At 45.2% G+C, this 13,281-nt stretch overlaps 1 protein-coding gene across 5 annotated transcripts in view; it reads right to left on the minus strand.

The window, feature by feature from the left end:
* LOC106611370 (neurexin-3a) overlaps positions 1 to 13,281 on the minus strand; it is an 825,193-nt gene that overhangs the window by 35,100 nt on the left and 776,812 nt on the right. For 4 of the 5 annotated variants that reach the window (XM_045723685.1, XM_045723683.1, XM_045723681.1 and 1 more), the window contains one exon: positions 68 to 158. In XM_045723685.1, coding sequence (XP_045579641.1) covers positions 68 to 158 — 91 coding nt within the window. The remainder of the gene's footprint in view (positions 1 to 67; positions 159 to 13,281) is intronic. The other variant, XM_045723684.1, reaches the window with a different exon arrangement.

Raw genomic sequence — 13,281 nt, forward strand, 5'->3', positions numbered from 1 at the left:
GCTTGATCCTCAGGTGTGCATGGAGTGAGAGATAGAGCAGCGTGAGAGCAAGCAGAGGGAAACTAACCTAGCCCACCTGCACGGCCAGAGTCACACTCCTCCAGGTCCTCGTCATCACTGGAACACTCTGCCGAAGACACCATGTCATCTGTCGTCTGCTTCATGGGCCAAACACATGGGGGAAGAACAAAACAAAATACACAAAAGAAAGGAGAAACAGAAACACAGGTACAAACACACGGACACAAACAGGAAGTGGACAAAAACACACAGACGAATAAGATAATTAGTTTCAATATAAAAAAAAATCCGCTATTTGATAGAACAATGAGGTCAGAGAACAATGACATATATAAAATTGAAAATATGACATTTCATACACAATCTTACATTTCCTATTGCCTTACTAGAAAATCTTCAGTATTAAAGGGGAAGCAGACGTAAAGGACTTTTAAATGTAAAGTTTTCCATTGAGTTCATATCCAGGCACAGTAGAAAAACAAAAGCGAAACTCCTCTTTGAAATGAATGCATTATACTGTGCAGTGTAGTTATTCATCATCGTACTGTACAGTGTAGTTCTTAATCATTATACTGTACAATGTAGTACTTCATCATTATACTGTACAGTGTAGTACTTCATCATTATACTGTGCAGTGTAGTTCATCATTATACTGTACAATGTAGTACTTCATCATTATACTGTACAGTGTAGTTCTTAATCATTGTACTGTACAGTGTAGTTCTTCATCATTGTACTGTACAGTGTAGTACTTCATCATTATACTGTGCAGTGTAGTTCATCATTATACTGTACAATGTAGTACTTCATCATTATACTGTACAGTGTAGTTCTTCATCATTGTACTGTACAGTGTAGTATTCATCATTATACTGTACAGTTTAGTTCTGATCTGAGCGACTGCCAGCTCATTATCTTTCACTCTTTACTCAGTCGGGTAATGGAAAAACTTCTGCTGTCTTTATCAAAGCTTTTGTTTCATACGCCCGCCATGATATTTCCCTGGCGACATCTCCTCCTCACGGTTGTTAACTCGGTTGTTAACTCGGTCCAATTTCTCACCCCTGCCCCCTCCATCTTACCCTGTCTAATAGTATGTATTGATTTGCATTGCCATAGATCATGGCTATTGAGCAGGGAGGGCGGCTCGATCATTGACAATCTCCTTCACCTCCATCTCTGATTTATCTCTCCGCTCCCTCGCTCCGGATGAACTCGTTTCTCAGCCTCTGCATGTCTTTATAGGAGGAGATTAGGGAGGGGATATTAGAAGTGTTGTCATGGAGCAGCTTTATGAAATGAGAAATACCAGGGGAGTAATGGAGTCATCAGTGGTTCATCATTGTACCGTACAGTGTAGGCCCCGTATATACTGCTGAGGTTGACGGGAATGTAAAAACACACACTCACACACACGCACACGCACATGCACGTGCACACGCACACACACACACCATACCTGGGCAGAAAATAATTAGTCAAATGTCGTTTTTTTAAAGAGCTTAAACTAAGGCTATTTTATTTTAACTATTTTAATTGATATTCAAATAGAGGTCTAAGAAAAACAAATAATGTTTGGAATTATTTTGAATACCTCTCAGAAAACCAAATAATATCTGAAGGTATTTAAATATATGCAAGTTATTTGAAAATAAAAATAATATTTATTTGATGGCAGCCAATTATTTAATGAAGAACCAAAAACTACAACAGTTAGATGAATTAGTCTAAATACATGATCATTAGCACATAGTTTGGAGGGCTCTTAGATATGAATCTGTAACGAGGGTCGTACAAAGAGGACCAAGGCGCGGCGTGTGAAGTGCTCATATTTTACTTTAATGAAACACTAAATCAAAACAACAAAATGACCGTCAACAGTTCCGTCAGGTTACAAGGAACAAAACAGAAAACAACTACCCATAAACCCCCATAGACAAACCCCAACTTAAATATGATCTCCAATTAGAGAGAACACGAACCAGCTGCCTCTAATTGGAGATCATCCCAAAACCCAACATAGACATAGAAAAACAAGAACTAAACATAAACACAAAAATATAGAATGCCCACCCACCTATCACACCCCGACCTAACTAAACAGAGAAAACACAGCTCTCCTAGGTCAGAGTGTGACAGTACACCCCCCCCTACTGTCACGTCCTGACCCTTGTAAGAGGTCATCTGCCATAGTAGAGTGGTCAGGAAGTGACAGTTGGGTTGTTTTGGGTGGTTTTGGGTTTTCTGTTTATATGTGGTTTTTTCTAGATTTCTATTTCTATGATTTGTTTTCTATGTTTTGGCCAGGTATGGTTTCCAATCAGAGGCAGGTGTCTTTTGTTGTCTCTAATTGGAGGTCATATTTAAGTTGGGGTTTGCCTATGGGGGGGGGGCACACAAGTAATTTGGCTGGGCCAAGGGTGAGCCCTGAGCCAACTCCCGTGCTTATTGTGGTGAGCATGTGTCTGCCTCTCGCACTCTCTCTCCGGTACGCCTCCATAATCCAGTACGTCCAGTGCCTGCTCCTCTCGCTCTCCCTCCAGTGCGCCTCCAGAATACAGGAAGTCCTGTGCCTGCTTCCCACACTCTCCCTCCAGTTCGCCTCAATAGCCCAGTACGGCCAGTGCCTGCTTTGAGCACTCGGTCCTCAGTGCGTCTCCCCAGTCCGGTGAGACCGGTTCCAGCTCCCCGTAGGAAGCCTCCAGTGATGATCAATGGTCCGAAGCCTCCAGCGATAATCCATGGCACGAAGCCTCCAGTGATGATCCATGGCCCGGAGCCTGTAGTGATAATCCATGGCACAAAGCCTCCAGTGATGATCCATGGCTCGGAGCCTGTAGGGATGATCCATGGCACGAAGCCTCCAGTGATAATCCATAGCCCAGATCCTCCAGCGGCGGCCTGCAGCCCAGATCCTCCAGCGGTGGTCTACAGCACACAGCTTCCGGTAAGGATCTACAGTCCGATTCCTCCGATAATGATCCACCGGCCAGGGTTACAGAAGCAGAGGGATCTGCGGGCAGAACGGGGGTTACGCCCTGAGCCGGAGCCACCTCCGTTGCTGGAGGATCAGAGGGAGAGGAAGGGTCTGGGTGTAGCACATGAGCCGCCATAGATGTTTATCACCCTCCCTTCCCTCCCTTTGTGTTTGGGGTTGTTTTTGTTGGTTTTTGGTTAGGTGCAGTCAGGGTCTGCACCTTTGGGGGGGTGTACTGTCACGTTCTGACCCTTGTAAGAGGTCATCTGCCATAGTAGAGTGGTCAGGGCGTGACAGGTGGGTTGTTTTGGGTGGTTTGGGGTTTTCTGTTTATATGTGGGTTTTTTCTAGATTTCTATTTCTATGTTTTGTTTTCTATGTTTTGGCCGGGTATGGTTTCCAATCAGAGGCAGGTGTCTTTCGTTGTCTCTGATTGGAAGCCATACTTAGGAAGCCTGTTTTTTCTTTGGGTTTTGTGGGTAGTTGTTTTCTGTTTTGTTCCTTGTAACTTGACGGACCTGTTGACGGTCGTTTTTATTGTTTTGATTTAGTGTTTTCATTCAAGTAAAATATGAGCACTTTACACACCGTGCCTTGGTCCCCTTTGTACGACCCTCGTTACAGAATCTTAATATAGCCTATAGCCTAGAATTAAATACATGAGGGATATGGAATCACCTCAACATTAGAGTAGACCACTTTTGCAGCTTCAAAATGACTAACAAATATATGAGTGACACAAGGTAATACAGATCAAATCCTACTCTCTTCGGATGTGACAGGGCTTGCAAACTATTACAGATTAGAAAGGTAAACCCAGCCACGATCTACACAGTCTTCCAGATGAGCTAAATGCCTTCTTTGCTTACTTTGAGGCAAACAACACTGAACCATGGATAAGAGCACCAGCTGTTCAGGTCGACTGTGTGATCACACTCTCCGTAGCCGATGTGAGTAAAACCTGTAGACAAGTTAACATTCACAAGACTGCAGAGCCAGACGGATTACCAGGACGTGTACTTTGAGCATGCGCTGACCAGCTGGCAAGTGTCTTCACGGATATTTTCCACCTCTCCCTGACCCAGTCTGTAATACCTACATGTGTATTGTTGTGTATTGTTAGATATTACTGCACTGTTGGAGCTAGGAACACAAGATTTTCGCTACACCCGCAATAACATCTGCTAAATACACTTCAAAAGTATGTGGACACGTGGTTGTCGAACATCTCATTCCAAAATCATGGGCATTAATATGGAGTTGGTCCCCCCTTTGCTGCTATAACAGCTTCCACTCTTCTGGGAAGGCTTTCCACTAGATGTTGGAACATTGCTGCGTGGACTTGCTTTCATTCAGCCACAAGAGCACATGGGCATTGTTATGCTGAAACAGGAACGGTTTTCCACAAAGTTGGAAGCACAGAATCATCTAGAATTCATTGTTCGCTGTAACCGTAAGATTTCCCTTCATTGGAAATAAGCTACCGAGTCCAAACCATGAAAAACAGCCCCAGACCAATATCCCTCCTCCACCTAACTTACAGTTGGCACTATGCATTGGGGCAGGTAGCGTTCTCCTGGCATCAGCCAAACCCAGATTAATCCGCTGGACTGCCAGTTGGTGAAACGTGATTCATCACTCCAGAGAACATATTTCCACTGCTCCAGAGTCCAATGGGGGTGAGCTTTACACCACTTCAGCCAACACTTGGCACATGGTGATCTTAGGCTGTTTGTCCATGGAAACCCATTTCATGAAGCTCCCAATGGACAGTTCTTGTGCTGACGCTGCTTCCAGAGACAGTTATGGTTAGGGTTAGGGTTTCCATTTCACAATAAGAGCACTTACAGTTGACCGGGACAGCTCTAGCAGGGCATACATTTGACAAACTGACTTGTTGGAAAAGTGGCATCCTATGACAGTGCCAAGTTGAATGTTACTGAGCTCTTCAATAAGGCCATTCTACTTCCAATGTTTGTCTATGGAGATTGCATGGCTGTGTGCTTGATTTTATAAAACTGTCAGCAAAGGGTGTGGCTGAAATAGCTGAATCCACTAATTTGAAGGAGTGTCCACATACTGCTGTATATATAGTGTATCTGTACAAAACATAATTTATAATGTACGTATTTTGTAATTTTTCAGTTTATAGTAAAAAGCATTTTAATACACACAGATGAGTAAGCAGGCATTGGGGGGATCCACACTGGAGTGCTGCCAAATACAGGCCCTCAGTAAATATCAAATGATTCATTGAATATATATTTATTGTGGAAAAAGACTGCTTGCCGTCATTCAGAGGGAGTATATTGCAAATGCGAAAAGCAATGAGAAAAGTAATTGACTGATTCCGGGTAAAAATGTGTCATTATCTCCGATTTCGCAGCCAAATGGCTGAGAATGACAGTGTTTAATGTCATAAACAACCCAATGCTGCAGGCTCCCTCTAGTCCCTTTCACAGAGTTAGGAGTAATGCCATGGCTGTCTGCAAGCTCACTTATACACAGCACAGTATATAGGGATATTTCTCTTAGACGCATTAGGCTGAACCTAAAATCAATGGAGTCTGTAATTGTAAAATTATACCTATTTTCTAGGAGTCCAGCCATGGGTTGCAATGGTCTATTTTTGTACTTGTCAGCATTAGATACACACACACACACACACACACATTCCTGTGTAAACCAGTGGAAAAATCTACATGTGCCTGAAGCAGCTGCGTCTCACTAGTGCCAATAATCACAACATGTCACCTGGGTACAATGCGTGGAAATTAATTGTATTAGTTATATTTCCATTGAGACAAAGGTCTGTTTTTGTTGAGAGTCCCGCAGATACACAATTTACTGAATACAATATAATACAAATATACAATCACATTCCTCAGCAAAGTGGTCCCCAATCAACATGTTGAACTGCCACGAGGCACCAGAACATCAAGTTGTAGTGAACTCCCCCCCACACGCCTTGCAATTTCCTGAAATTCTACACATTTTGCCATGGTGCGGAGAGAATATTCTGCAATTTTATTACACATTTCATGTAATTCCACCAATTTTGCCATGGGGCACAGATTTTTTTAATGTACATTTTTTTTTACAGTTTTACAGCTGATTAACTGCAATTCCACCCATTTTGCCATGAGGCAAAAATACGTTTTTTTTTCAGTTTTAAAGCTAATTTCCTAAAATTCTACACATTTTGACACAGAGTGACTCACAAAATCAAAGGGGGCCCACTGGAGGTCAGGGCCCCTGGGCACGTACCCTGCGTGCCTGGTCGGTATTCAACCATGATACCACCATGAAGTCAGTCATATTGAAAGGGTGAGGAAGGGATAGAGAAAATAGCCATAACAATGTGAATATATATTTCTACAAGGTTTAATAAGTCTTCTATCCATCTCCTATGCTCTTTATCCTTTAACACAGTCTATCCCTCTATCCCAGGTCTGACAGAGTAGGATCTCTGTATTAAACCTCTGTAGAAGATTATTCCCCCGTCCCAGGTCTGACAGAGTAGGATCTCTGTATTAAACCTCTGTAGAAGATTATTCCCCCGTCCCAGGTCTGACAGAGGAGGATCTCTGTATTAAACCTCTGTAGAAGATTATTCCCCCGTCCCAGGTCTGACAGAGTAGGATCTCTGTATTAAACCTCTGTAGAAGATTATTCCCCCGTCCCAGGTCTGACAGAGGAGGAACTCTGTATTAAACCTCTGTTGAAGATTATCCCTCTATCCCAGGTCTGACAGAGGAGGATCTCTGTATTAAACCTCTGTAGAAGATTATCCCCGCGTCCCAGGTCTGACAGAGGAGGAACTCTGTATTAAACCTCTGTAGAAGATTATCCCCGCGTCCCAGGTCTGACAGAGGAGGATCTCTGTATTAAACCTCTGTTGAAGATTATCTCTGTTTCCTCAAGCTTGAGAGAAGACCAGTCTTCACACTGGGCAGCTGATCCACACAAATCCTCATCAATTTATTTCCAATCTACAGGAAATCAGGCGTTACTCAGAGCACAAATATCTCCTCAAATCGAGATGAAGGCGTCTATTGCTTACATGCAACATTGGTTCCTCTTGAAGCGGAGGTGAGCTTTGGAGGTCTGTCTGTCTGTCTGTCTGTCTGTCTGTCTGTCTGTCTGTCTGTCTGTCTGTCTGTCTGTCTGTCTGTCTGTCTGTCTGTCTGTCTGTCTGTCTGTCTGTCTGTGTCTGTAGTACAATATAATATGGCATTAAACCAGAATAAAAAAACATGTACGGTTCTACAAAGAACATATGAGATTGAGACATTTTCTTTGTAGAACCATTCACCGTAAAGGTTCTATAAAGAACCCTAAAAAGGGTTCTTTATACATGTAGCCCCAAAAATGGTTATAAACATAGCGTAACCCTTTTAAGGTGTAATATAGAACCTTTTTTTAATGGCTCTATACAGGTTCCATTTAGAACCTTCATGTTTCTTTATAGAACCTTCAAAAAAAGGTTCCATGCAGAACCAGAAAGTGTTCCGCTATAATTACAAGCCAAATAACCCTTACTTGGCACTATATAGAACCATTTGTTTTTGGTGTGTATTAGACAGGGTCTGTGGAGGTGGACTAGACACATTATTCAGTACAGTCCACTATTTGTACCACTATGATCAACGTGCTTCAGAGAAGCTTTGTGCATTGAGTTTAACAAATACACACAAAAAAATAAAACACATTCACACACCTCTAAAATCAGCTCATGCTGCCTGCCACTGATATCCAAGCCAAGCTGCATCAACCCGCTGGCAGCCCTGTAGGCTCCACCCCTGAGTCAGGTTCCATCCTGTGTGTCTGTGTATATTGATGGTTGCAGGCTGTCCTCAAGTCCTCTTAGCTCCCCGAAAAACCAGCTTCAAAGCACACACACACACACACACACACACACACACACACACACACACACACACACACACACACACACACACACACACACACACACACACACACACACACACACACACACACACACACACACACACACACACACAGTCCATTATAGTCATGTTTGCTTAGTCCAAACTAAGGCCCACACACACTGAAGTCCTTCTCTCAGACCTCCTTCACTACAGCCTGGGGAAGACATAAAAGGGGAGGAAAGCTTTCTACAGCCATCTGCATGAGTACTGTACAACAGATATACAGATGGCTGTTTATAGCTGTATCACAGGACACTATTCTGATTGGTGTCTGACCAATATCCCCAAGGTTAACTGACAAACCTGGAGTAGACCTGGCCTCATGTGCCCTCTTTCACACAAACACACACACACACACACACACACACGCACACACACACGCCCACACACGCCCACACACACACACACACACACACACACACACACACACACACACACACACACACACACACACACACATGAGCACGCGCGCCCACACACGCACACACAGGCGCGCTCATACACATGCGCCAACACACACACACGCTCCCACACACACAAGCGCCCACTCACACACACTCACACTCAAACACACACACACTCAAACACACACAAAGACATACACACCATCATACTGCTAACGTCCACCTAGGTGGTGAGAGATGTTATTTGGAGTATTTTGAGGGTCTGTCTCATTGTCTATGTAATATGTAATATGCTGTTGGGTGTCTCCTCTCCTGCCTCCCATCAGGGCCGGGGTGCCTATGCTAATTTGCCTAATCAATGCAGGATATTTTCCCTGGCTGGCCGACTTGCTAACTGACAGCTGCTGCTAATCACTGAGGGAGAGAGGGAGACAGACTGGTAGGGAGAGAGGGAAACAGAGAGAGGAGGGAGGAGGAGAGAGGAAGAAAGGCGGGAGGAAGAGAGAGTAGTAGGGAGAAAGGGAGACAGAGAGAGGGAGGGGGGAAGAGAGAGGAAGAGAGAGGGACAGAATAGAAAAAGAGAAGGAACGAGCTAGGCGAGAGATTGGATGCATTAAGCAGCCAGTAGAGTGAAATCCCATGTAAGATTAGATGTATCTAGCTAATAATATGGACGAGAGAGGTAGCTAGCTGTAGAATATGTTCCCTCATGTAGAATATGTTCCCTAATGCAGACTCATGTATCCTAGCATATTCACTGCCAGGGGACGATGGACAGCTTTGGCAGGGGGGTGAATGGTGTCTGTCTAGAAACTGGCTTTTCCTCATTTGGGCAAAAATCTATCCTCCACCCTCTTTCCTCCGTCCTATTTCCTCAGTGACCTGGTCGAGGAGATATCAATTCATTAGTATGCAAACGGAAGAGGCTCCTCCCCTCCTCGATACGATATTAACACAGTGCCTTCTGAAAATATTCAGATCCCTTGACTTTTTCCACATTTTGTTATGTTACAGCCTTATTCTAAAATGGACTCAATATTTTTTTTTCCTCATCAATCTACACACAATACCTCATAATGACAAAGCAAAAACACGTTTTTAGAAAATTTTGCAAATGTATTCAAGAAAATCTAAAACAGAAATACCTTATTTACATATGAATTCAGACACTTTGTTATGAGACTTGAAATTGAGCTCAGGTGCATCCTGTTTCCATTGATCATCCTTGAGATGTTTCTACAACTTGACTGGAGTCCACCTGTGGTAAATTTTAATGATTGGACATGATTTGGAAATGCACACGCCTGTCTATATAAAGGTCCAAAAGTTGACAGTGCATGTCAGAGCAGAAACCAAGCCATTAGGTCGAAGGAATTGTCCGTGGAATTCCCGAGACAGGATTGTGTTGAGACATAGGTCTGGGGAAGGGCACCAAAAAATTCCTGTAGCATTGAAGGTCCCCAAGAACACAGTGGCCTCCATCACTCTTAAATGGAAGAAGTTTGGAAACACCAAGACTCTTCCTAGAGCTGGCAGTCTGGCCAAACTGTGGTCACTCTGACAGAACTCCAGCGTTCCTCTGTGGAGATGGGAGAACCTCCCAGAAGGACAACCATCTCTGCAGCACTTCACCAACCAGGCCTTTACGGTAGAATGACCAGACGGAAGCCACACCTCAGGAAAAGTAAAATGACATCCCACTTGGAGTTTGCCAAAAGACACCTCTCAGACCATGAGAAATGTTCTGGTCTGATGACACTAAGATTGAACTCTTTGGCCTGAATGCCAAGTGTCACATCTGGAGGAAACCTGGCACCATCCCTATGGTGAAGAATGGTGGTGGCAGAATCATGCTGTGGGGATGTTTTTCAGCAGCAGGGTCTGGGAGGCTAGCCAGGATCGAGGGAAATATGTACGGAGCAAAGTACAGAGAGATCCTTGATGAAAACCTGCTCCGGAGCGCTAAGGACTATGGCGAAGCTTCACCTTCCAACAGGACAACGACCCTAAGCACACAGCCAAGACAATGCAGTAGTGGCTTCGGGAAAAGTCTCTGAATGTCCTTGAGTGGCCCAGCCAGTGCCCAGACTTGAATCTCTGGAGAGACTTGAAAATAGCTGTGCAGCGATGCTCCCCATCCAACCTGACAGAGCATCATGCTGTGGAGATGTTTTTCAGTGGCAGGGAGTGGGAGACTGGTCAGGATCGAGGGAAAGATAAACGAAGCAAAGTACAGAGATCCTTGATGAAAACCTGCTCCAGAGCGCGGTTCACCTTCCAACAGGACAATGATAATCTCTGGAGAGACCTGTGCAATGATGTTCCCCGTCCAACCTGACAAAGCTTGAGATGATATGCAGAGAAGAATGGGAGAAATCCCCAAATACAGGTGTGCCAAGCTGGTAGCGTCATACCCAAGAAGACTCAAGGCTGTAATCGCTGCTTCAATAAAGTACTGAGTTAAAGGGTCTGAATACTGATTTAAATGTGATATTTTTTTTATTTTTGTATTATACATTTGCGAACTATTTTAGCTTTGTCATTATGGGGTTTTGTGTCTACAGTGAGGGAAAAAAGTATTTGATCCGCTGCTGATTTTGTACGTTTGCCCACTGACAAAGAAATGATCAGTCTATAATTTTAATGGTAGGTTTATTTCAACAGTGAGAGGCAGAATAACAACAAAAAAATCCAGAAAAACGCATGTCAAAAATGTTATAAATTGATTTGCATTTCAATGAGGGAAATAAGTATTTGACCCCCTCTCAATCAGAAAGATTTCTGGCTCCCAGGTGTATTTTATACAGGTAACGAGCTGAGATTAGGAGCACACTCTTAAAGGGAGTGCTCCTAATCTCAGCTTGTTACCTGTATAAAAGACACCTGTCCACAGAAGCAATCAATCAATCAGATTCCAAACTCTCCACCATGGCCAAGACCAAAGAGCTCTCCAAGGATGTCAGGGACAAGATTGTAGACCTACACAAGGCTGGAATGGGCTACAAGACCATCGCCAAGCAGCTTGGTGAGAAGGAGAGGACAGGGGAGAGAGGGCAGAGGAGAGAGGACAGAGGAGAGAGGGCGGAGGAGAGAAGGCGGAGGAGAGAGGACGGGGGGGAGGATGCAGGAGAGAGGATGCAGGAGAGAGGACAGGGGAGAGAGGATGCAGGAGAGAGGATGCAGGAGAGAGGATGCAGGAGAAAGGACGGAGGAGAGAGGATGCAGGAGAGAGGATGCAGGAGAGAGGATGCAGGAGAGAGGACAGGGGAGAGAGGACAGGGGAGAGAGGACAGAGGAGAGAGGATGCAGGAGAGAGGATGCAGGAGAGAGGATGCAGGAGAGAGGACAGGGGAGAGAGGACGGAGGAGAGAGGATGCAGGAGAGAGGACAGGGGAGAGAGGACGGAGGAGAGAGGACGGAGGAAAGAGGGCGGAGGAGAGAGGATGCAGGAGAGAGGATGCAGGAGAGAGGACAGGGGAGAAGACAGGGGAGAAGACAGGGGAGAGGACAGGGGAGAGAGGACGGAGGAGAGAGGATGCAGGAGAGAGGATGCTGGAGAAAGGACAGAGGAGAGAGGATGCAGGAGAGAGGATGCAGGAGAGAGGATGCAGGAGAGAGGACAGGGGAGAGAGGACAGGGGAGAGAGGACAGAGGAGAGAGGATGCAGGAGAGAGGACAGGGGAGAGAGGACGGAGGAGAGAGGATGCAGGAGAGAGGACAGGGGAGAGAGGACGGAGGAGAGAGGACGGAGGAAAGAGGGCGGAGGAGAGAGGATGCAGGAGAGAGGATGCAGGAGAGAGGACAGGGGAGAAGACAGGGGAGAGGACAGGGGAGAGAGGACGGAGGAGAGAGGATGCAGGAGAGAGGACAGGGGAGAGAAGACGGAGGAAAGAGGGCAGAGGAGTTGAGCAAATCAAAATGAGAAAAGCCTGCTGTGACTTCCCTCAACTTTAATGAAACACATTTAGGAGACATTTAGCAATTTGAGAGCTATATTTGTAGAAAAAGGCTTCTGTGAAATTAGTCCCTGGCTCGTAGTTGATACAGGTGTGGTTTGACAGTCTGATGTATTGGTGTGTAGACTACCTTCCTGTTGGGTTCTGTTGGGGACAGGGACAGGGGTGGTGTGAAGCCTACCTCCCTGGTAGTTTCTGCTGGGGACAGGGTTGGTGTGTAGCCTACCTCCCTGTTGGTCTCTGGGGACAGGGACAGAGTCAAACCAAAAACCTACCCAAACCAAAAACCGTGGATAGATGGCAGCATTTGTGCAAAACTGAAAGTGCAAACCACCACATTCAACCACGGCAAGGTGACTGGGAACGTGGTCGAATACACATAGTGCAGTTATGCCCTCCGTAAGGCAATCAAACAAAGCATCAGTACAGAGACAAAGTAATGTCGCAATTCAACGGCTCAGACACAAGATCTATGTGGCAGGGACTCCAGACATTCATGGGTAACAAAGGGAAAACCATCTACGTCGCGGACACCGACGTCTTGCTCCTGGACAAGCTAAACACCTCCTTCGGCTGCTTTGAGGATAACACAGTGCCACCAAAGCGGCCCACTCCTGAGGACTGTGGGCTTTCGTTCTCCGTGGCCGATGTGAGTAAGACATGTAAGCGTGCTAACCTTCGCAAGGCTGCCGGCTCAGATGACATTCCTAGCCGCATCCTCAGAGCATGCGCAGACCAGCTGGCTGGAGTATTTACGGACATATTCAATCTCTCCCTATCCCAGTTTGCAGTCCCCACTTGCTTCAAGATGTCCACCATTGTCCCTGTACCCAAGAAAGTAAAGGTAACTGAACTAAATACCTATCACCCCATAGCACTCACTTCTGTCATCATGAAGTGCTTTGAGAGGCTAGTCAATGATCATATCACCTCCACCTTACCCGACACCCTAGACCCAATTCAATTGAAC

Source organism: Salmo salar, chromosome ssa09 (assembly GCF_905237065.1).
Source record: "Salmo salar chromosome ssa09, Ssal_v3.1, whole genome shotgun sequence".
Taxonomy (NCBI): domain Eukaryota; kingdom Metazoa; phylum Chordata; class Actinopteri; order Salmoniformes; family Salmonidae; genus Salmo; species Salmo salar.